This window comes from Phaseolus vulgaris, chromosome 1 (assembly GCF_051622355.1).
Source record: "Phaseolus vulgaris cultivar YP4 chromosome 1, ASM5162235v1, whole genome shotgun sequence".
Taxonomy (NCBI): domain Eukaryota; kingdom Viridiplantae; phylum Streptophyta; class Magnoliopsida; order Fabales; family Fabaceae; genus Phaseolus; species Phaseolus vulgaris.
This window is the reverse complement of record NC_143498.1, coordinates 22311408-22335604: the sequence shown is the minus strand read 5'-3', so window position 1 is coordinate 22335604 and position 24197 is coordinate 22311408. Positions and strand designations below refer to the sequence as shown.

The 24197-nt window shown below is 36.1% G+C and overlaps 2 protein-coding genes across 2 annotated transcripts; both read left to right on the top strand.

Annotated features, from left to right (window-relative positions):
- The first annotated feature begins 390 nt into the window (after positions 1–390).
- Positions 391–2476, top strand: LOC137815629 (putative protein FAR1-RELATED SEQUENCE 10). Its single transcript, XM_068618744.2, has 4 exons — positions 391–434; positions 799–892; positions 972–1910; positions 2363–2476. The coding sequence occupies exons 1-4, from the start codon at positions 391–393 to the stop codon at positions 2474–2476; spliced, it is 1191 nt and encodes a 396-aa protein (XP_068474845.2).
- A 4419-nt stretch (positions 2477–6895) lies between these two features.
- On the top strand, positions 6896–23209 carry TPLATE (ARM repeat superfamily protein). The gene is made up of 7 exons (XM_068616117.1): positions 6896–8619; positions 10322–10918; positions 12198–12559; positions 12992–13295; positions 14562–14684; positions 18132–18587; positions 22443–23209. Exons 1-7 carry the CDS (start codon positions 7492–7494, stop codon positions 22947–22949), a joined length of 3477 nt encoding a protein of 1158 aa, XP_068472218.1. The 5' UTR covers positions 6896–7491; the 3' UTR covers positions 22950–23209.
- The last annotated feature ends 988 nt before the right edge of the window (positions 23210–24197 follow it).

Genomic DNA, 24197 nt, shown 5'->3' with positions numbered 1-24197 from the left:
TATTCAAATATATTTTTTTCATAAAAAATCAACAATCATGATTGTGTACAATAATAATACCAAAATCGATAACAAAGGAAAAACATTGCAACTGAAACATGTAAAAAGAACTATAACTATTAGCATGATACATTAATGGCTTTTGCTTCCTGCACCCCCACGTTTTTCTTCCTGCACCCCACAATTCTAAATATTCCTAATGTACCCTTGACCTATAATTTGAAAAGGGCACTCTCCCGGACTTGCATTGTAGCAGTTCATCTTCATCACTGAAATATCAACTACTGTTGGGAGTCTTTGCAATTATTCAGAGCAAGGTGGAGCAATACAGAACGTTGCCGAAGTATTGTTTGGGTGTTAGAGGTAAGACTACAGTTTTTTTTAAAAGGCATGGCGGTTATGGGGATTTCGAGGTTACCGGATATCGGGATCTGGTAATATATTCCAGATTTAAGAATCCGAAATTAATTACATTGTGTTTTCTGGATGAGGGGGTGTTCCAGAAGTAAAATTATCATAGATTGTTGTTTTCCGGATTGCTGAATCTGGAAGCCTGAATTGTATTACGGATTGGTGCATCCGGAAGCTTAAATTGCATTATGGATTTCTGAATCCGGAATTGTGTTTTTTGTGTTATGGATTCCTGAATCTGGAATGGTTTTTTTTTTGTTATGGATTCCTGAATCCGGAATGGTTTTTTTGAATTATGGATTGGTGGATCTAGAATGATTTTTTTGACTTATGGATTCATGGATCCGAAAAGCAATGATTTAGTTTTTTTTGTTTTGTTTGTAGAAGCATGGATAGTAGTCAAGAAACTGAACAAGAATTATATGATGGGGTTGATGTGTGGGATGATGATGAATGTATAAATGCGTTTACTACAGATGAGGTAAGGTTAAGTTTGTAAAGTATGTTTAAGTTGTTTGTTAATTAGTAAATGAAATAATTTGTTATGATAACTTTTGTAGATATTTCGTACTCGGGATGAGCTCCTAAAGTGGGTTAGAAAAGTTGCATTTCCCTTTGGTTTTGTTATTGTGATATTGAGATTGGATACTTCAACTGGCCAACGAGGAAGGAAGACATTTGTATTATTAGGTTGTGAGAGAGGTGGTAAATACAGACGATATAAGAAGGATTTAAAGGTTACTGGGAGTGGAACTAGGAAATGTGGTTGTCCTTTCAGATTACGAGGGTATCCAATAAAGAGTGGTCAAGGATGGATATTGAAATTAATTTGTGGGTCTCATAATCATGAGTTGGCAAATACATTGGTTGGTCATCCATATGCTGGTAGGTTCACATGTAGTGAGAAGTCAATGCTTATGGACATGACAAAGAGTTCGGTGAAGCCTAGAAATATTTTGCTAACAATTAAAGAGCATAATGAGAAAAATGTCAGCACAATAAAACAAGTTTATAATGCACGATATATGTACAAAAGATCAGTACGAGGTGATAAAACTGAAATGCAACAATTGATGATGTTATTTGAGCAAGATATGTATATCTATTGGTCTAGGTTTGAAGAAGGGACGAATGTTGTGCAAGATTTATTTTGGACACACCCTGATTCAGTGAAGTTATTGAATGCCTTTAACATTGTATTGATGATGGACAGTACGTATAAAACTAATAGGTATAGGATGCCCTTGTTTGAAGTTGTTGGTGTAACCTCAACAGGATTGACCTTCAGTGTTGCATTTATGTTACTCGCATCAGAACGTCATCATAACTTTGGATGGGCCCTCGAGAAGCTAAAAGGTTTGTTTTTTAGAGTTGATTCATACCCAAAGGTTGTGGTTAGTGATAGAGATATTGCTTTAATGAATGCAATACATGTTGTGTTTCCCGAAGCTGCTAATTTGTTATGCGTTTTCACATTGATAAAAATGTTAAAGCAAAATGTAAAATGATTGTTTATCCAAAAGAGGCATGGGATCAAGTGTTGGAATCTTGGGGAGCAATTGTTGATTGTGAAAATGGAGAGTCCTATGAACATCGTGTGGAGGCCTTTAATGTTGTTTGTTCACCATGACCTATATTTACTGAATATGTGATTAGTACTTGGTTAAATCCACATAAAGAGAAGTTTGTTAAGGCTTGGACGGATAAAGTCATGCACTTAGGCAACACGACAAGTAACAGGGTTGAGGCTGCACATTGGAGTTTAAAGAGGATCCTTGAGACGTCAATGGGGGACTTATGCTTTTGTTGGGATTCCATTAATAAGATCATCATCTTGCAACATAATGCAATTAAATATTCATTTGAAAAGAGTTTGCATGTAGTGAGTCATGTCTTCAATGTAAAATGATATAAGAAATTGGTTGGCTTCATTTCAAAATATGCCTTGTAGTATATTGCAGAAGAGAATGATCGAGTTGAATATGTTGGTTTAGATAAATCTCGTTGTGGGTGCACCATTAGATCTACTCATGGCCTTCCTTGTGCTTGTGATGCTCAGAGATAGTATCATTCTCGTCCTGACGTCGTCCATCAGGGGTAATCACCGGAGGTCGATTATCCTCAGCCATCTACATGATATATGGGTGTGATATACCCCGAAACCACTCCAAATATGAAGGAACACAGGTTCCAACATCAGCTGCTAATACGGGACCCTGTACGAGGTTAGCATTAAAATCTAACCATCGATGGTCAATCTCAGATGTGGAGGGATCACCATTGGCTGGGTGACAAGGGATATACTGTATATATCCATACTGTCTAAGTACACGTTCAGACAAATGCATCTGCCTACAAGCCCTCAATCGAATGTACCCTTAAAATAAAGAAATTCACTCAAAAGGATGCACCGCTCTATGCTCTTCATAGGGCATCCATTGAACAACACTTATACAAAGACTATCTAATTGCATCTGAACAGATGCAAGTGTGGACAACCTACTCCCGAACACATATTTCATACACCGCGGCTCATCCTCAACATAGTCATCCCGAACTTGTCGATGCCCAATACTCGGAAAGTGCTCATATATCCACGATGCCAATAACATGACATACCCAGCTAACTGTCTAGTATTTGCATAGGAACCATCTCCCAACTGCTCATACATGTGGGTCAAAGCAGCTGCTGCCCATGAGTATCCTCCGGTGTGCCTTAAATCTACAAATAATCCCAAGTAGGATACACTAATCGATGTAGCACTCTTATCTGCAAAGATGGTGCAACCTACTAGGTGTAACAAATATGCCCGTGCAGCCACACTCCATTGTCTCATGCTACATGCGTCCTCATACATCTCCCTCAACCAGCTTAGACGCACATGTCCACCCCGACAATGGCGAGCCTTAGCAGCTGCTACTCCCCGTTCTACACGAAGTGAATCAACAAGCAAATCGGTCGCCGCAACTGCATCCAAGCTCAGGTACGTGTAAAACTGTCCGATAATTGGGAGGTGCAACAAATTCGACACATCATCCAATGTGATGGTCAACTCACCTAAAGGAAGATGAAAAGAATTTGTCTCTGGGTGCCACCTTTCTACAAAGGCACACAACAATCCTTTATCTATTGTGTCATAACTTGCCCCAACAAGTCCAACTAAACCTGACAACTCCACTGCAGGTAGTATCCGAGGATGAGGAACACCCATCGTATTCATTTTTCGGCCATGAGGCACCAATTTTAACTCTCCTCGATCCTAATTTAACCAACCAAAATCATATCAAATATACAATTTAATGAACTAAAATCATATCAAATTAACAATGAACAAGTATCATAATACAACATATTTACTTACCACACCATTCCATAATTGCATGGCCACATAGTCTTCATAACTTGTCAATAATGTCCCATCTCGTGGACCTCCAGGATAACCTTCACCTTCTACTTCAGGTGCGTCTTCGTCCTTGATGAGCATATATTTATTCACACACAATAGCCTTAATCATAGATTATTGAGCTATAATAATAAATAAATCCATTGTTTTAATTAATATTCATATAATTGGGTTTATTTGGGCCTTAACTATTATCTTTGGTAATTTTGTGTTTTTAGGGTAAATTATTTGAAGCATCTACCTTTGTGAATGGGCCAAACATGCAAAGTCCAAGTTGCTTCTTTGAATCAAAACAGAAAACAAATTCTGAGGAAAAGAAAGAGAAAATAAAAACTACAAGATTCCAAAAACAGAATTGGAAGCAAATCTTCTGCAAAATAAAAAGAATTATGGAAAGTGGAAACTGTTTACAAAATCTAAACTGCAATATTTTCCCAAGATCCTTGGAGCAGAAAAGCCTATAAAAGGACACAAGCAACAAGGAGAAAAGAGAAGCTTCATAGAGTTTTCTTAGTTTATTTTCTTCTTAGTAATTCTTTTGTTTTGCCTTCGCATGGAAGGCTAAACCTTTTTGGTTGATTCTTTTGTAATTCTTCATTGAGTTATGAGGTTTTGTTCAATAAAAGTTTGATTTTTCAATTCTTTATAGCATTTGTTTTTATTGTCTAATCTTCTGGAAAACTAGTTTTTGTGAGAGGTTGTACTTGAGCGCATGATTGAGAGTCTTCCTTATCTTAAACTTTGGTTTCTTAGTTAGTTCGCATGGTTGTAATTAATTTCTTGGGCGCATGATTCAAGAGAGAGGAGGTAAGCATTCACATGGATTATACGCATGGAACAAAGTGAGTATTGATTAAACTAGTAGACGCATGTTTTACTGGTGAGTTTCAGTTGAATTAGATTGGCGCATGTTCAATCTGGTTTAACTCTGTTGGAGGATTGAGAAAAGATTAATCTTTAGAGAACCTGTGAAGAATTCAATGGTGGAAGAACTTGGGATCAACCGCTTTTTATTTGCTATTTTAATCTCTTTTATATTTTCTGCACAACTATCTCAAACCCCCTTTTTATCTTTATTGTTATTGCTAACTTTTATTGCTTGTAGATAGATTTTAAACCCTAATCAACTGATTTTACTATTGGATTCGTTGGAAGACAACTTGGGGACATTTATCCACAATTATACTATCATCTCTCTAGTGTTAGATAAGTCTACGCTAGAATCATATTAATTTGACAGCAAAACGACAACTATCAGTCCTCCACCTCCATTTGGGGTTCAGCTTCTTCAAGTTCAACATGTTCTTCATCTCCATTAGCATGTCTTCTTCTTTTTCTAACAGAGGTTGTGGGACGTAGACGATCACCTTGTGAACCTCCTCCCCTAGTCTTCACCATTTCTATTCAATTACACCATTCCAGTTAAACCAAATTACAAACTAATGAATAAGATGTTGAACCAATACAAACACAAAACAACAAATATAAAATTCTATTGAAACCAAAAGAGATAAAAAAAAGCATTGTATCATTTCTACTAAACAAACATTGTTATCTAAGATCATAAAAACAGAGGTCCGGATCTTCCTTTTATTATATGTGACTTTGTCTGATCCTTGTTAATGTAACACGAGTTAAATATTTTCAGGAGATTGATTACACCAAGGAAGCTGTTAATGTTGAACTATTTGCGAGTAACTTTAAGCAATTGGATTATGTGAAAGTCTCTGCAATATACTGGGATTTACTGTATCATAGATAAAACATTGCAGTTATACATCTTTCCCATTTTACTTATGATGTATTTCTTATTCATCTATGTAATTTAACTATTTTTCAAATGCAGATTTTGACAATGGAGTATGTTCCGGGGATTAAAATAAATAAAATACAAGCTTTAGATGAACTTGGTGTTTGGGTGGGTCCAGTTAAGATCTCCCATGTTGGATTCCAAGTACACACTTTGCATGCTATATACTTAACTTTTGGTTTAATCATATCATATTGCATAAAATAAGAGAACAAGTAAGAACTTGCACAGTAGAAGGGTGGCAAAGAAGCTTTGCATAAAATATTGTTACATTCCCTTTTCAGCTCAAATAGAAATTGATTTGATCTTTGGCTGTTTTTGGTACTGCACTTAGCATTGGAAAACATTATGATAATTGTGAAGTTTGAAAAAGATTTATAAACAATGAGTTCTAATAATTTGTTTTGCCAGTTAACATCAAATGTTCATATTATTTCAACTAATTTATATGGATTTGATGAGCAGGGGATTCAAAAATTCAGAACTTTCCCGGATCCAAAATTTCGAAACTTTCCCAGATCCAAAAATTCGGAACTTTTCCAGAACTATAAATTCGGGATTTTACTGCAGGCATAAACTCGGGATTCTATGATCTGGAATGCAAGAAAACCTTACAGAAACAAAAATCCATAAAAAAACCAAATGTGCAGATCTGAAAGCAAAGAAATTAACTTACCTTGATTAAAAGCACTCTATATCAGCAACAGAAAATGTTTGAGATTGTAAGGATAGCGATTTGTAGGTGCGATTGCTGCTAGAAAATGAAACCCACGGTTGTGCACTGAGAGAATAGTTGCCTGCGACTTTTAGGGTTTTTTTAGGTGAAGGGTATTTTTGGAATTTTAAAAACTATTAAGGACGATTTAGTCTTTGCATAAGAGTGTGGGGGTGCAGGAAGAAAAACGTGGGGGTGCAGGAAACAATTGTCTACATTAATTAAGCACTAGTCGCGTAATCAAAACAAGACAAGAAGAGTAATAAAATTTACTAGTGGCTATGCAATTTTTTTGAAAGGTCACACAAGTCCATGGACACACTAAAATCAATCAACTCATGCATGCATTGTAAAGATGAATATATCAATATATAAACAATAAACAGTCTTCCAACATGGTTGTCCATATTTCATTACAAAAAATAGGAAAAAACAATAGTAACGACAATGAGTGTAACTTGTACTCACCAACCACTTCGTTCATCTTGTTCACGTCACCTTTGCTTAAAATCAACCCCACATTAAAAGAGTGAAATGAGAAATCAACCGGAGATAATGTTCCTTGAGCAGAGACCCACCCAAAAAACACACGATGATTTCTATTTCAAAATGAAAACATACTATTGTTCTGTAGATAAAATAAACAAGAAGATGAAAAGAAATTTTGAGAAACTAAATAGGAGAAAATGAATCAAGAAGATGAAAATAAATAGGAGAAAATGAAAACAAGTAGAGAAAAATAGGGCTCGGAGATGAAGCTTCAATTGAAAGATGAAAATTTTCTAATACTTGAGATGCACTCAATATGTGAATTAAATTGCATAAAATTATAAAATATTCAGAAAAAAAGGTAATTATGTCTTTCATATGTTTTTTAAATGAGTTTATTTATGAAAACAAAAATTAATTTGTGAATTCAAAATAAAAATGTATTACTTAGTATGGAGTGCTCCGGCAATGCCATTGCTGATTCTCTGAATACAACAAACTACCACCTCCACTGATACTATTTCGCCCGAATCTCCAAAATCTCTGAAGCAACACCAGAGAGAATCATGATATCATTAAACCCCATCCAAATCCCTTACCCCTAAAAGCCAAACTCCTCATCATCTTCATTTTTCAGATCACCACTCTCTCAAGGCTGAAAATGGACATTCTCTTCGCCCAGATCCAGGCTGATCTCCGCTCCAACGATGCCCTCCGACAGTCCGGCGCCCTCCTCCAGGCCCTCCAGCAGTCCGCCGCCGGCCGCGACATCGCCGTCATCGCAAAAACCGCCGTGGAGGAGATCGTCGCCGCTCCGGCCTCCGCCGTCTGCAAGAAGCTCGCCTTTGACCTCATCCGCTCCACGCGCTTAACTCCGGACCTCTGGGAAACCGTCTGCAGTGGCATCCGCAATGACCTCCACTTCCCGGACCCCGACGTTGCCGCCGCCGCCGTCTCGATCCTCGCTGCCATCCCCTTCTACCGCCTCGCCAAACTCATCTCTGACTGCAACAAGGAGATTTCGGAGTGCTTCGACTCCCCCAGCGACAACCTCCGCTTCTCAGTCACCGAAACCCTCGGCTGCGTCCTCGCGCGCGATGATCTTGTCACACTCTGCGAGAACAATGTCAACCTCCTCGACCGCGTCTCCGCCTGGTGGGCCCGCGTCGCCGCCAACATGCTCGACCGCGCCGATACCGTCGCCAAGGTCGCGTTCGAATCGGTCGGAAGACTCTTCCAGGAGTTCAGCTCTAAGCGCATGAGCAAGCTCGCCGGGGACAAACTCGTCGACAGTGAGAACTCCCTCGCGATCCGCTCCAACTGGGTTTCCTCAATGGTGGACTTCGTGTGGCGCAAGCGCCGCGCCCTCATGGCGCGCTCTCTCATCCTCCCCGTCGAGAACTTCCGGGCCACTGTGTTCCCCGTCGTATACTCTGTCAAGGCCGTCGCCTCCGGCAGCGTCGAGGTCATTCGTAAGCTCTCCAAGGCTTTCTCTGCTGCTAATGGGAGTGATGAGGTTGATTCCCACGCGGAGAAGCTTGTGGGGGTGTCGGATGTGGTGACTCACTTGGCGCCCTTCCTTGTTTCCTCGTTGGAACCGGCTTTGATCTATGAGGTTGGGATCAACATGCTGTACCTGGCGGATGTGCCTGGTGGGAAACCTGAATGGGCTTCACAATCCATCATTGCCATTTTAACATTGTGGGATCGGCAGGAATTTGCTTCCGCTAGAGAGAGCATTGTCAGGGCTGTTGTCACCAATTTGCATCTCCTTGATCTTCACATGCAGGTGGGGGTGTCATTGCTGTTCTTTATTCACATCCATAAACTGATCATTAGGTTAAGAAAAATGCTTGGAACAAATTCTTTTGAACACACTATCTCATGATTTTGTAGTTTTAAGTAAGTTTTAACCAGTAATAGACTGTTTTAGGAAGAGTGTTTTCTAGAGCAAGAGACTGTCTTAAAATAGAGTGTTTTATGGAGTAAGTGCCTGTCTTAAGAAGAGTGTTTTATAGTGTGTGTCCTTAACACGCTTCTTAAGTTAATTGTCACTCTAGTGCTTTTCCTAGTGTTTTAAATGGTAGTGTGTTAGTCTATAAATTATGACTAGCTTTGAAATTTCACTTTGGGATAAACTTCTTGGGATAAACTTCTATGTAAGTACTAAGATTTAGGGAAGTTAGAGAGGGCTTTATAAAAGTTATTATTCTTCTGCTTATCCTTGGTGGTCTAATGCTTGTCCTAATGTTTTTATTTTAATGTTGTTTTTTAGTCTAATGCATTCTGCACAAAAAAATGAAATAACGCAAAGAACAAAATAATAGTTTTTAACATGTACAAAGTTTTAGTTTAAGAAGAAACTTATTTTATTTTTCTTATTTTCTTCTCTTAAAAGAACTTTTGGAGAAGTTTATTGAATTTAGCAATATAGAGTAAAACAAATAAAAATTCTTCCATAAGTTAAAATAAATTTATATATGTTAGGTTTTGGAGAAATCATATGTGAGTTTTTCTGTTGAATTGAAGTTTGATTGTTCATTTTGCTTATCCTTGGTATTCTAATGCTTAACATAATGTTTTAAGCAGTAGTTTGTTAACCTTTTGCTGATAAAAAAAAAGTTTGTTAAACTTTTGAATTATGAAAAAATCAAAATTTCACCAGCCTAAGCCATAGTTCACCACAATTTTGTTGAATTGAAGTTTGATTGTTCATTTTGCTTATCCTTGGTATTCTAATGCTTATCCTAATGTTTTAAGTAGTAGTTTATTAACCTTTTGCTGATAAAAAAAAAGTTGGTTAAACTTTTGAATTATGAAAAACATCAATATTTCACCAGCCTAAGCCATAGTTCACCACAATTCTGTTGAATTGAAGTTTGATCGTTCATTTTGCTTATCCTTGGTATTCTAATGCTTAACCTAATGTTTTAAGTAGTAGTTTGTTAGCCTTTTGAATTATGAAAAACATCAAAATTTCACCAGCCTAAGCCATACTTCACCACAATATTGTGGTTAAAACAAATAAAAATTCCTCCATAAGTTAAAATAAATTTATATATGTTAGTTTTTGGAGAAATCAGATGTGAGTTTTTCTGTTGAAGTTTGATTGTTCATTTTGCTTATCCTTGGAATTCTACTGCTTAACCTAATGTTTTAAGTAGTAGTTTGTTAGCCTTTTGAATTATGGAAAACATCAAAATTTCACCAGTCTAATCCATAGTTCACCACAATATTGTGATTAATTGTATTTGATTCGTATCTTGTGTGATACTGGATTGTATGAATGTATTAGTGCTGCCTTCAAATTTCTGACTTTTGATTGGTTGTTGTGCAATCTAGCAGTTAAATTGTATGTATGTGAACTGTATCTTATGTGGTATGTGATACTAGATTGTATTAGTTTAGCATTGGATATTTGGCTGGACAAAGTTGCTTGCTGTCGGCATTCGGCATATCAGTGCTTATTATGTATAAATGTCTGCTTGCAGGTATCACTTTTCAAGAGGCTACTTTTGATGGTGAAAAACCTTAGAGCTGAATCAGATCGAATGTATGCTCTAGCATGTATATGTAGAACAGCTCTTTGTGTGCATCTATTTGCCAAGGAAAGTGTACGGAGAGGGCAGAAACCTCTTCCTGGAACTGATATAGCTTCTCTTTTTGAGGATGCCAGAGTGAATGATGATCTTAACAGCATTACAAGTAAAAGTATATTTAGGGAGGAGTTAGTTGCATCGCTGGTGGAAAGTTGCTTTCAGCTGTCTCTGCCATTGCCTGAGCAAAAAAATACGGGCATGGAGAGTAGGGTCATTGGAGCTTTGGCATATGGAACGGGTTATGGTGCATTAAACTGGAGTGAACCTGCTTTGGAAGTGGTGGAAGTTTGTCGACCTTGTGTTAAATGGGATTGTGATGGTCGTACCTATGCCATTGACTGCTACTTGAAGCTGCTTGTTCGGCTATGTTACATCTATGATACCCGGGGTGGTGTTAAACGAGTCAAAGATGGAGCTTCTCAGGACCAAATTTTGAATGAAACTAGATTGCAAAACTTGCAACGTGAGCTTGTGAAGGACTTACGGGAGGTACTCAATCTTACATACATGAAATCAGCAACACTAAAATTTCTTGTTCTGACAATTGCATGTATGTGGCTGGTAGCATATAAAGAGAAGCTTATTTTATCAATGAACCATTGGTTAAGGATGAATTTCATAGGAAAACCTTCAAGTTTATCCCACATGTAATCTATGCCCATGCTTTCCATTGCTACTGTTTTCCCTTGATTATGGCATTCATCATAATGCTGTTAAATTCATTAATGAAATTTGATAGTTGATGAGTTCGGATTTTTCACTGTCTTCTGACAGTTACTCACCTCCATGGTGGAAGTGAATATTTTTTACCTTAGGTTGCAGTGCGTTGCACCTGTAGCAGTAGTGTGGTTGAGAGGGTTGCAGTTTGGGTTGTGTAGTGTGAATTGCAAGCCCTATGCAATTCATCTACTGTAGATTAGAAACAGTTAAAATGTCCAAAATACCTTCACTTAATTGACCTTTCTAAGGTTATTTTGGGTATTATGTGTCTTTTTAATTTGATTTTTTTATATTACATGGCAGTGAACAAAATGAACCAGCAACACTTTTTTTCCTTCCATAGTTACCACTGTTACTTTTGCTCCCAAGTTGCTTTAGGCTTTATTATTATTATTTTAATTTAATTCTGTTTGCATTCAAGTAATTATTTTTTTAAAATTTTTGTTTTTTAAGTTTGTATTTTCTTGACCTTGTACTCTATATTTGTTCAAGTACCACAAGTTTTTATACTATACATGACGATTGGTGTATGAATTGATTTTTTCTCTCTCTGTTTTTCAACTTATATACTTATATATTAATTGTTTAATATGTATAAAAAATATTAGTAGCAATCATCCAGCCATCCTATATCCCACTTTTGGGGTCAGCCACTTTGCTCTGATATCTGGGAATGACAGCAGTGGTTTGAAGATATTTTAAAAGTTTTCTAGGACATTTTACTTGAGGCAGAATTTTTCTATTTTGCAATAGTGTGTTATATAAAAGGAATGATGTGTATTAGATGGTGAAATTTAAAGTAAGACTGGTGCACTTTTTGAAATCATGAAATATTTATTTCTAAACCCTTGTACATTTGTTCTTTACACCCTCATGTTTTTATGCTGTCATTGTTATAAATCAATTCTTGTATGATTTAGTTTCCTCGAACACTTTAATGTTGTTTAACTTGGATAAACATAAATCACGGATAAATATAAATCACAAGTGCATGGAATTTTCTCACACACACTTGAATGCTGCATGTTAATCTTCTTGAATGTAACAGGTCAATACACCCAGAATATTGGCTCGCCTTATTTGGGCTATTGCAGAGCACATAGATATAGAAGGATTGGATCCGCTCCTAGCAGACGACCCTGATGATCCTCTTAATGTCATCATATCAAATATTCACAAGGTTCTATTCAATGTTGATGCAACTGCAGAAACAACAAACAGAGTTCAAGATGTACAGGCAGTTCTTATATCTGCTCAACGGCTGGGATCACGCCACCCTAGGGCTGGACAGTTACTTACCAAAGAGCTTGAAGAGTTTAGAAACAATCCATTGGCTGATTCGGTCAGCAAGCACCAATGTCGTTTGATATTGCAAAGAATCAAATATGCTACAAATCATCAGGACAGTAGGTGTGAATATTGTGCAAATTTATTCATAACTGCTGGCAATGCATTTTTAATTTACTTTTCCATGTTGTCATTCTTGTTCATATGTTTCCTTAATTCTTCTTTTCTTAAGTTATCCCTTTAACTAGAACTCTAGTTTGCTATGATTGTAAACAAACTATTGCTTGAAGGTGGAGAGATTCAGTGAGGGGTACAGGGGAATTTTGTAAAACAGAGAGGCAAGATTTGATTTATACATTGGGGGATCCTGTCTTTGTAACTAAAGTCTAAACTTTGAGATTCTTTTGCGAGTGTCTATTACTTGCCAATTTCCTCTGTTCAGAATGTATTGGTGCTTAATGGCCATTTTTAATGCTAACCAAGATTTTTATCAAATCATTAATTGAATTCATCATGTGATGTGTGATTATTTCTCTTTATTATTATTACCTTCAGGTGGGCCGGGGTTACAGAAGCCAGAGGGGATTACCCATTTAGCCACCACAAATTAACTGTTCTGTTTTATGAAGCATCTGCTGCCCAGGATAGAAAGTTGGAAGGATTGGTTCACAAGGCTATTCTAGAGTTATGGAGACCTGACCCAAGTGAACTAACTCTTCTGCTCACAAAAGGAGTGGAATCTACTTTACTGAAGGTTCCTCCTACTGCAATTACTTTGACTGGAAGCAGTGATCCCTGTTACGTTGAAGGTTATCATTTAGCTGATTCAAGTGATGGGAGGATCACTCTGCATTTGAAGGTCAAAAAGCTTACTGAACTTATTGCTTTCTCACTCAGTTATTTAGATTTTGCAAGCAAATTTTGAAACATTTAAGTTGGGCATAGGCATATACCATGCTGTATGATTTGTCTAGATTGGAAAAGGAAAAAAGGAAGAGAAAAATGAATGGAAAGTAAGGGTGTTTGGAGTGAAAGAAAGAGTGTAAAGTGCAGGAACATATGGAAGTTTTTACATGATTTAATTAATGTAATAGAATAAATGTTTTTGTATATTAATATATATATATATATATATATATAAATTAATTTATAAAATAAAAATTTGAAAATATTTTCATAGAAAAAATAATTTTTAAAATGTAAATTGTTAAAATAAATTTTAAATTAAAACAAAAATTATTACAAAAGTTTTAAAAAATAAAAATATACTTAAATAATAAAATATCAAAATTTAAATTAATTATCTTATTATATTTATGAATATTACTATTTATAAAACATTGATAATAATTTATTATATATTAAAAAATAATTGATTATATGTTAAAAACATAATCAATTATTATATACATATATAATTGATTATGCTTTTGTTCTTAATTGATTTTCATTGCAGTTTCCATGGAAATCTCTTCTATTTTTAGCAAAGAAAGTCTGAAATGTATAATGGTTTTCGTTTTTTGTGTTTATAATATTTTGTATTCTTGTTTTTCTAACTTTCTCTAGTTTTCATCTTTCCATGCTTTTCCGTGCATGGAAACATATATGCCTGTAGTGGTCAGAATTTATCCCTTCGTAAAATGAGTTAAAGGTTGTCAAAATTTATTACTTTATGCGAAGAATAGTAGATTAGTTTTTATTTAAAAGTGTGGTGACCATAATATTTATTGCTTGAATGAAGACCCCCACAATGTGGCATATTGATTTCTTCATTGGAAGGTGGCACCTTTAATTTCATGTACTATCTTTCTACAATTTACAACTATGTAATTTTGCAAATACTAATAATCCAATGTCATGATGCTCTACTATTGTATTTTGGCATGCGGTAACTTCCTATTTCATGGTTCCTTAAATAAATAACATTAATCATTAACCCCTTAGACTTTGATCTACTAGCTATTAATGGAAATATTAAAGTTCATTAGCATTGGTTAGTATTGTCATATTTAAAGGTTTAAAACTCACAGATAAAATACATTATTTGCTTTTGACGCTGTTTCTTTTCCGAGAAGCTATGACATTGGTCCTTATTTCAGTCTCATTATAAAAAAAAATGTTTCAGGTCTTAAACTTAACTGAGCTTGAATTGAATCGGGTGGACGTACGTGTGGGATTATCAGGTGCATTATATTATATGAATGGTTCTTCTCAAGCAGTGCGGCAATTACGTGGTCTTGTTTCACAGGTTTCATCTCCTCTAAAGTGCATATTCCATTCCAATTTCAAGTTGTTATTTTGCATTTGCATCTTCTTAGCTATTCTAAGTAGGATCATGTATTCTTAGGCAAAGGAGTTGTTAGAATAGTTTATATTATCTTAGCAAAAGCTGTTTTGTGTTGTATCTATGTGAAACCTAGTATCCTAGTGGTTTCTTTCTTACTCTTTCTTTGAGCTTATGTTGTAAGCCACTTATGATTGTAAACATATAAATCTGAATCAGTACATAACTCTTTCTCTCAAATATCTCTTTTAAGTTAGTGTTAGAGAGGATTGATCCTGCTTTTCCTATCTTGTCCGGTGAGAAAGTGTTTCATTGCTGTTTTTCTCTGGCAACCACTAGATTTGAAGCACCTCTCCAAGTGGCACTCAGCTTAACTGGTTACAGAGGCTACTTCTTCCTCACGCTTTGTCATGTGTTGCTCATCTACATGGCTCAGTTAGGTGCATGTAGCCCACGCACCACCTCCATTAGTTTCATTGGTTTCTTTTGTCATTGTTCCAATCCTCACCTTACCTTTCTGATACTCCTCACATATAGTTTTCTTGAACCCTAGGTAGCTTCTCTATTTTATAAGTTTTTTGTTCAGGTCCATGCCCAATCTTTCCTGGGTCTCCAACAATTACTTAAGAAAACCTGAATGGTAATAATTGTATTTTCTTCGTTTGCTTTTGTTAAACATTGTTTACTTGACCAATGTTTTCACAATCAATTGGAAATAAAAAGGCCACTGAAATATCATCAAGTGTTGAACAATGGAAGAAGCTAGACTTCCAACATAGTGCTCTGCTGTTGCAATCTGTGGAACCTAATATATCGAGGACCCTCAGGACATTCTAAATGCGTAAATCCTTTTGGAAGAAGGCTTGAGTCTATGTCTAATACTACACCCTTTTTAACTATTGAACCTTTTAATTCCATGGAACAGTCCTCTTTGTGTGAGTCTATGTCTAATACTGATATTCACCCTAAAGGTCCAAATTTGATATTGTTCAACATAGAATTCACCCTTCACTTCTTCTTTCTCATTCAGAACTGATGCAATCCGGTTCTTGAGTTTTGGAGGATTTGATGGAAGGCAGCGGAAGACTTGAGGAGTTATGGATGAAGCACCGAAAATGGGTTTGGCAAGGGTAGTAGAAGCGAGATACAAGTAGTGTATCGGAGAGCTGATATTATGAATCGTAAATCGTTTCGTATCGTGAATTGTAAGATTCATAAACATTAAAAAATTTAATATATACTTAAATATATAAGATATGTATACATGCAAGATACAATAAATTATATATATGTATATATACCACACAATTTCACCAAAACAACCTCTATGGTGCATACATGTTATTAAACAAATTATGTCTATCTTTTTTTATTTACTCATTTTTTAAAATCCACACTGATTCACACAATACTGAATCGTTTCGTTTCGGGATTCAGCGATTCTTTGTGCGAATCGCATGATACAACTAAGATTCAGGGACGAAAAAGATTCTTCACACGATTCGTATCGTGGAAGGGTGAAACCGTATCGTTTCGTAAGATACGTATCGTGAATCGTAAGATACTAACTACTATGGCAAGGAGTGGAAAGGGACAGATTTTCTAGGTGCAAGGGCCAAGGACGAGGTTAGGCCAACTTCCTTGAGTTTCTACAATGCAAGAGAGCATCTTAGAAAAGAGAGACTTGGAGTGAAATGTGTTGAAAATTCAGAAACACAATTCAATATATCATTAAAGTCTAAGAATTACAAAAGGGAGCCTTCTTATTTATAGGCTCAAGAGCTCCTGACCTATGCCTCTTAAATGCCTTCACCTTAGTTAAGTGAAACTTAACTATGGAGAAGGTTAGGCACTAAAACCGTGTGGCTACTCTAAGGATGCTTCTAGAAACCTTTGTTTGTGTTAACAAATGAAGGTTTCTAGATTGCCTTTGAATTATTTTTATCCTATTCTAAAAGTTTGTCTCAGAAATACAAATCCAGAAAATACTATTCTACTATTTACATTTTATACAAAACTAAGGCAGATATTTTCTTCTGTATTCTTTGAAGGTTGATCCTCTGCTCTTAGTTGAGAAAAAATGGTGGCTTTGAAGAGGATGATCCTCCATCAGAACTAACAAGTGTTAAGCAAGCTCTTAACATGCTAATTGGTTAGCTGCAATGCAGCAGGAGTATGATGCTCTCATGCTGCAAAATACATGGGATTTAGTTACATTACCATCTCATTTCCAAAGAGATATAAAAGGTCTTATTATAGCAAGACTTGATTTTTTTTCTTAAGCAGTGGGAGTTGTGAGTCAATATACAAAACCCGACATTGATCACTAGAATGCTGTGATTCACATTCTCAAATGTGTAAAAGGGAACCCATGATACAGATTGTTGACTGAGAACAAGGGAAGTAGTCAAGTCTTAGGATATTGTGATGCAGATTGGGCTGGTTGTCCCATTCAGAGGAGATCTACCACAGGATACTTTGTATTCCTTGGAAGAAACCTTGTATCTTGGAAAGGTGAGAAATAAAGTGTTGTGGCTCAATCTAGTGCAGAAACTGAATATCGATTTATAGCCCTAGCTACATGTGAACTTGTGTGGATTAAAAAACTCCTTCAAGAGTTGAAAATTTTGTGAAAATGAGCAGATGAAGTTGTATTGTGACAACCACCAGGCAGCTCTTCATATTACCTCCAATCCGGTGTTTTATGAGAGAACTAAACATCGAGATTGATTGTCATTTTGTTACAGAGAAGTTGCTCTCCAAGGATCTTATTACTGAGTTTGTTAACTCTAATGAACAACTCATAGACATTATAACTAAATCTCTAAGAAGAGGACCTAGGGTTCAATTTATATGTTCCAAGCTTGGTGCATATGATATATATGCTCCATTTTGAGGGGAGTGTTGAAATGTAATGTTATGTTTTATTATTTTTCTTCTGTGTACCTAGTTTTAGGGTTAGGGTTTTAGGCAAGTGCCTTGCCCCTTCTTTGTATTAAATACATCAATAAAAGTCCAGCAGTGTAGGTTGAATACACTGTGTTTTCATTCCTCTGATTTGTTCAAGTACAGGGATACTTACACTAACGATTATAGAAGAATAAATCTTAAGAGAACATCTAAGATACTCCAATATATTCAAAGTAATATCTTTATATATTTCTAGTATTTCTGACAGTGTCTTTTGTTATATCTTCTTCTGTTTGCAACCCTTTAAGTACTATTATTTGATAATATGAAGATTGGAACTTTGGACATTTATGATAATTGTGCTAGCTTGTATTATATTTTATGTTAATTATTTACCTTTTACAGTACTTTTATGCTCTGTTACTTCACACAGCATCTCTTTACAATTCTTGTGTTTAAAATAGTTCTCACATTCGTGTCATAATTTTTTTCCACTCTCAGGATCCAGTGTTGTGTAGTGTGACAGTTGGTGTTTCGCACTTTGAAAGATGTGCCCTTTGGGTTCAAGTATTGTATTACCCATTCTATGGTAGTGGCGCTGTTGGAGACTACGAAGGTGACTATGCAGAGGAGGATCCTCAAATCATGAGACAGAGGAGAAGCCTAAGGCCTGAATTAGGTGAACCTGTGATTTTGAGATGTCAGCCATATAAAATTCCATTGACTGAGCTTCTTTTGCCGCACCAAATATCACCTGTTGAGTTTTTCCGACTGTGGCCGAGTATGCCTGCTATTGTCGAATATACTGGTACATATACATATGAAGGAAGTGGTTTTAAGGCTACTGCTGCCCAGCAGTATGGTGCATCTCCTTTCTTAAGTGGACTGAAATCCCTGTCTTCTAAGCCATTCCACAAAGTTTGTTCACATATTATCCGCACAGTAGCAGGGTTTGAGGTGTGTATTTGTTCTCTTATTTTTTTGTTTGAAATAGTTTAAGGATGTGTTGTGTTCCATTTCTGGAATTGCCTCATCTTCCGAAAATATAGTCCTATTCAATCTCGTCCCTTGCATGCTTTTACTTGACTGTTTTTACTTTGACCGAAGCAGTAAATATGTTAAACACAATTCAATATCTGCTAACAACACTCACTCTCAACAAAGAAAGGTTGAAGAGGAACAAATAAATTCAACCTTCTGTGTATCACAACAACAAAAAACAAGGGTGTTATATTACCCCCAAATAACATTTTTTTTTCTCTCCTTTACATAACAGATTCCCTTTTTTAACTATAACAATTGTCCCTCCGATCTACATTGGACTTGACCTCAACGACCACTTCTAACAACTCCAATCAAAGTCTGGAAATTGAAGCTGCATTTGATGTAGCTCTCTCCATACAGCTTCCTCTGGATTAGTTCCTTCCATTGAATTAGAACCTCAGTCATAGCTCTATTGTTTTTCTTTTTAATTCTTCTGTTTAACACTGCCAGAAGTTGTGGCACAATTTTTCCTTCTTCATTCATTAAAGGTAGTTGAGCAGAGACTGGCTTGTCACCATGGTATTTCTTCAATTCAATATGAATCTAATCTGCATGCAACCTTTTCAATTCTCTTTATCACTTTACAAGGGCCATAATACCATGCAGCTAGTTTGTGAAAAGAGGTATTAGCCGACTTATTCTGCCTGTAAGGTTGGGGCTTTAAATACACAAGATCTCCACATTTATACTCTTTATCCACTCTCTTTCGTTCTGCATACCACTTCATTCTTGTTTGAGATTTGATTAAATTTGCCTGTAGCAGTTGAGATATTTCTGCCCTGGTTCTCACTGTAATTTACTGCTTCCACCATTGAATTTGCAGTCAGTTTATGGTTTGGGGTGAAGGCAGGTATCCATATAGAGCTTCAAAGGGGGTTAACTTAGTGGCTGTGTGAAACTTGGTATTATACCATAATTCTGCCAAGGACAAATAATTAGCCCATTTGTTAGTCATTTCCCCTGCAACACATCTGAGATACGCTTCTGCAGACTTGTTCAAGGCCTCAGTTTAGCCATCTGTTTGAGGATGAAAAGCAGTGGATCTTGGCAGCTTTACCCGTGCTTTTGCATAAGTTCCAACCATAATTCACTCATGAATATAGAGTCCCTATCTGAAATGATCTCCTATGGCCAACCATGCAACTTGACGACATTATCCATAAGATTTGTGTGCCTTCTGCAGTGAGACAAAGGCAAAAAATGAGCATACTTAGTTAATCTATCAATTATCACAAAAATAACAGTCATAAATTTAGATTTAGGTAGACCAACTATAAAATCTATAGATATAGATTTCCATGCTCTATCAGGACTTGGTAAAGGTTGTAAATTTCCATCAGGTAAGTGAAGTAAGGGTTTATTCTGTTGGCGTATGAGGAATTGCTGTACCCACTGTTTTACCTCCATTCCTTTCCAGTGAAATTGTTCTTTGATATTCCTGTAAGTTAGCTCATAACCTGAATGACCCCCAATGCCTGAATTATGAAAGTGTTGTAGGATTTTAGTCTTCAAACCTGCATCATTACCCACCACTAGCTTTCCATTCCTTCTGGGAACATCTCCATTAAACGTATAGTGCTTGCAAGGCTGTTGTGTCATTTGTATTTTATCCACTAACTTCTGTAACTTATAATCCACCTTCGAAGAATCTTTTGCCTCTTCAAAATTAACTGAGATGTGAAAATTAAGAGTGTTGCTAAAGTAATTTCTGCTATCCTCAATTTTGTATTAGTATAGTTGTAGGTTGTTCCAAGAGATGCTTTAGAGCTTTTCGATCTGTTTTTGATAACTAAATGCTGATCTAAAGTAGTGTTGCCACTTTTTTACTGCAAATAGAATTGCGAAAAACCACTTTTTTAATTCTGATGTACGTTAGTCTGGAAGCAAACAGCAGCCTGTATAGCAAGTAGCATTGGTTGGCCTTGGGCTGTCTTCAAATTTCCTAAAACTTGGATATTGTCATTGTGATGCTGATCCCCCTGTAATGTAACTGTGTCTCCCTGATGCTGAAAAGTCATAGTCAACTGAGCACAAATCCTAGAAATTTCTCCTAGTGTTTAAACAAGCATGCAAGAATTACTCCTAAATGGCTACTTAGCAAAACGAGAAAATCAGTCTTGAACACATGGTTGTTGAATTTCCATGTCACTTGCGGACACTTTCTTGTAATCCTTAGCTGTTTATCATAAGCTCCTATAACCGGAAAATCTATGATGAAAGTTGTTTTTAATCCTAACTGTTTCATCCATTTTTCACTGATGAAATTGTGTACTTCCTGTATCCATAAAAAAAGGAACCTCTTGTTTCTTGATTAATCCTATCAAATGTAAAGTGTTTCCTCCCACTGCACCTTGTAAAACATGTACAGAAATGTGAACCTGGGAATCACTGACTAATTCTGGACCTTGTTTAACCAATTCATTGTCTTGTTCTTTTTCTGAATTGGAATTGGCACCTTCATCACTTCCCTCCCGTGAAAAGAAAATGGCATTTAATTTTCCCCAAACCTTACACTTAAATATGATTCTTATCCCATTTTCCCCACAGAATCTTCATCCTTTAGAAATTCGTTCACTAACCTCTTTTGTTGAAATTAAACCTGCTGATGTAAATTTGGAATCAGCAATAGAAGCTGGCTTCTGTGATCCAGCTGTGGGATTTTGCTGCAGTGTAGTTATAGGTAGAGTTTTGCCATTTTGACTTGCACTAGACCATGAACTTGAATATCGGAATTGCACCTCAGAGTTGGCACTTGGTTCCCATTGAGTTTCTTTGTGATATGTTGAAGGACCTCCTCTTGTAAATGTGCCAATCTCACAACTTCTTCAATTATTGTTGGTCTACACATGAACAAATTTCTCTAACTTAACACTCAAGCCGGAGAAAAAAACTTAAATCTATCTCATCAGAAATTGTCACCCAAGCCAAAAGGTTACCAAAATTCTCCAAATATTCAATTAAAGAATAACCAAATTGTTGGTCTTGCTAGTTCAGCAACTGGGTCCTCAAATGCTGCATCACCAAATTGATTCCCATCATCTTGCAAGATTTGAATTCATGTTTTCCGATTAAAATGGAGGGTTCAAATATAATGGCGTTGCCATTAGAATGCCTTGCCATCCATGGAAAGAAGTAAACGTCCTCTTTGATTTTTTGGTGTACCTTCAAGTTCAAAGAACTCTTATGCTTTTGCATGCCATTCCCGGAAATTGCTACCATCCAAAGAGGGAAATTGCAGTTGGGTTTATCAAGAATCAGTGAAGAATTTTTCCGGCATGTATTTGGGTGCTTCAATTGTTAACGTGATCTGCCGGCCAGCCTTCAAAGTCCCAATGGAAGAAACTAACCCTTCGAATGAGTGCTGTGGAGCTTCTGGAGTTTTTGTGTTAATTCTTGAGAATCCACCATCGTCTTCTGCATTGTGTCCATACGAGTCTCTAATTATTTTCTGGTCACCATCGTTGTAGTCTTAACTGATACCAAATTGTTAAACACAATGCAATATCTGCTAACAATACTCACTCTCAGCAAAGAAAGGTTCAAAATGAACAAATGAATTCGAACTTCTGTGTATCACAACAGCAAAAAACAACGGTGTTACAACATAACAGTTTTTTTTTTCTTTACATAACAGAGTCCCTATTTTAACTATAACAAAATACGAACCTAAAGAAAGATAAACTTGGTCAATGTAAAATAGGATATAAAAGCAAGGGCGTTAATAGGCACTAAATCTTTTCGATTTTTCCTCTACCCTTTGTGGAATAGATGTGCTATGCTGCTAAAACTTGGCATGGTGGCTTCTTGGGCATGATGATTTTTGGTGCAAGTGAAGTGAGTAGAAATGTGGACTTGGGTGATGAGACAACAACCATGATGTGCAAATTTGTGGTTCGAGCATCCGATTCATCTATTACTAAGGAGATCGGATCAGATCTTCAGGGTTGGTTGGATGACTTGACCGATGGTGGTGTGGAGTATATGCCTGAAGATGAAGTGAAAGTAGCTGCTGCTGAGAGGCTTCGCATATCAATGGAAAGGATAGCCTTGTTAAAGGCAGCCCAACCACGACCCAAGACTCCAAAATCTGAAGACGAAGATGAGGAGGAAGATATAAAAAATGAAGAAAAGAAAGATGGTGAAGATGAAAAAAGGAAGGGACCTTCAACTCTATCGAAACTAACTGCTGAGGAGGCTGAACATCAAGCACTTCAAGCAGCAGTACTCCAGGAGTGGCATATGATCTGCAAGGATAGAACTACTGAAGTTAATTAACTCTTTTGGTGTTTTGTTTTGTATTGTATTTTTTGCCCTTGCTTTCCGAGAAATGTATGAGTATATTATTCTTTGTAATATTTTCTTATTTTACGGTATACAAATTAGGTAGATGCCAAGATTTTCATAGTGTATTCTTTGTATTCCCATTCCCATATTTTCAGGAAAAGTGCTTTTGTACATGTACGGCGCGGCTATTGATTTGCTATTTTATAGTTGATCATTTGATGAAATTGGAAATGTGAGTAATTTTTCTTTAATGATTGAAGTGTACTTACACCGTACACCTGAATCTTTTGTTGTATTCAGATTCTTTTGTTTTGTTCTAATTTCTGTGTCATAGTGACTAATGTATATATATGTACGTGGTACGCGCTAAAAATTGACGCATGCATTTTCACGAGAACAATAAGCCTTTGATTGAATTTGGGAGAATGAGAAAGTGAAAAAAAGGGAAATAGTGAGTAGTAAAGATGTGAAAATTATGACTAAGTAGGAAGAGAGAAACATTTTTTTGTAAGTAATTTGTAGCTCTCGTTTGGGTTTCGAATTGTAGTTTCATTTTCCATTTTCATGCTATTCTTTTCAATTGCAGCTCTCAGATTGATTGTTCACTTTCTATTGCTTCACTATTTGTACCCTTGTATTCTCCATCCCTGATAACTAGTTGATATGTTTGATTCTCCTAGTTGATCTGTTCGATTTTGTCACACTTCTTCAATTTACTGATTTCCCTTTTTCCCTTTCTTTAATTCAATGCAAAGACAATTACTTAGAAACAATATTTTTTGTTATTAGAAGGGCCAAAACAGGTTTTAAGTGTTTTTGGTGTCACTTTGATTTTCGCTCTGGACTTTTGCGCACTGATGCTATGAATTTCTAACTTTAATTTCCTCTATTTGAGAAAAGGTGGACCAAACTTGCATTATGTTTTGTTGTGATTGTTATAAAAACAATAGAAAATATAATTAGTACCATTTTGTAGAGTTCTTGATTCTTGAATTTCTGATTGCAACTTCAAAAGATTGAAACATTTGGTCGAAAAAATCGACAAGTGCTTCGAAGGTTAGCTAATAGGTAGAGTTTTTATCATAGGATTTGACCAAGCTTGCACAAATGATGTCACAGTGTCTTATTGTTTAATTATTTTTATCTATTTTTTAATTATATTGATTATTATATTTTATATGTTTTTAAAACTTGTTCCAATCATACTATTAATTGAAGAGAATTATGAAGTATGATTTG

What these genes read in the sequence shown, in the direction of transcription:
- LOC137815629 (XM_068618744.2), top strand. Translation starts at nt 391, where the DNA reads ATGGCGGTTATGGGGATTTCGAGGTTACCGGATATCGGGATCTG. An exon ending in TTACCGGATATCGGGATCTG is followed by an intron (nt 435 to 798) that starts GTAATATATTCC and finishes TGTTTGTAGAAG; the next exon opens with CATGGATAGTAGTCAAGAAA. An exon ending in ATGCGTTTACTACAGATGAG is followed by an intron (nt 893 to 971) that starts GTAAGGTTAAGT and finishes TAACTTTTGTAG; the next exon opens with ATATTTCGTACTCGGGATGA.
- TPLATE (XM_068616117.1), top strand. Translation starts at nt 7,492, where the DNA reads ATGGACATTCTCTTCGCCCAGATCCAGGCTGATCTCCGCTCCAACGAT. An exon ending in GGATCACTCTGCATTTGAAG is followed by an intron (nt 13,296 to 14,561) that starts GTCAAAAAGCTT and finishes AAAATGTTTCAG; the next exon opens with GTCTTAAACTTAACTGAGCT. An exon ending in GCACAGTAGCAGGGTTTGAG is followed by an intron (nt 18,588 to 22,442) that starts GTGTGTATTTGT and finishes TTTGTGGAATAG; the next exon opens with ATGTGCTATGCTGCTAAAAC.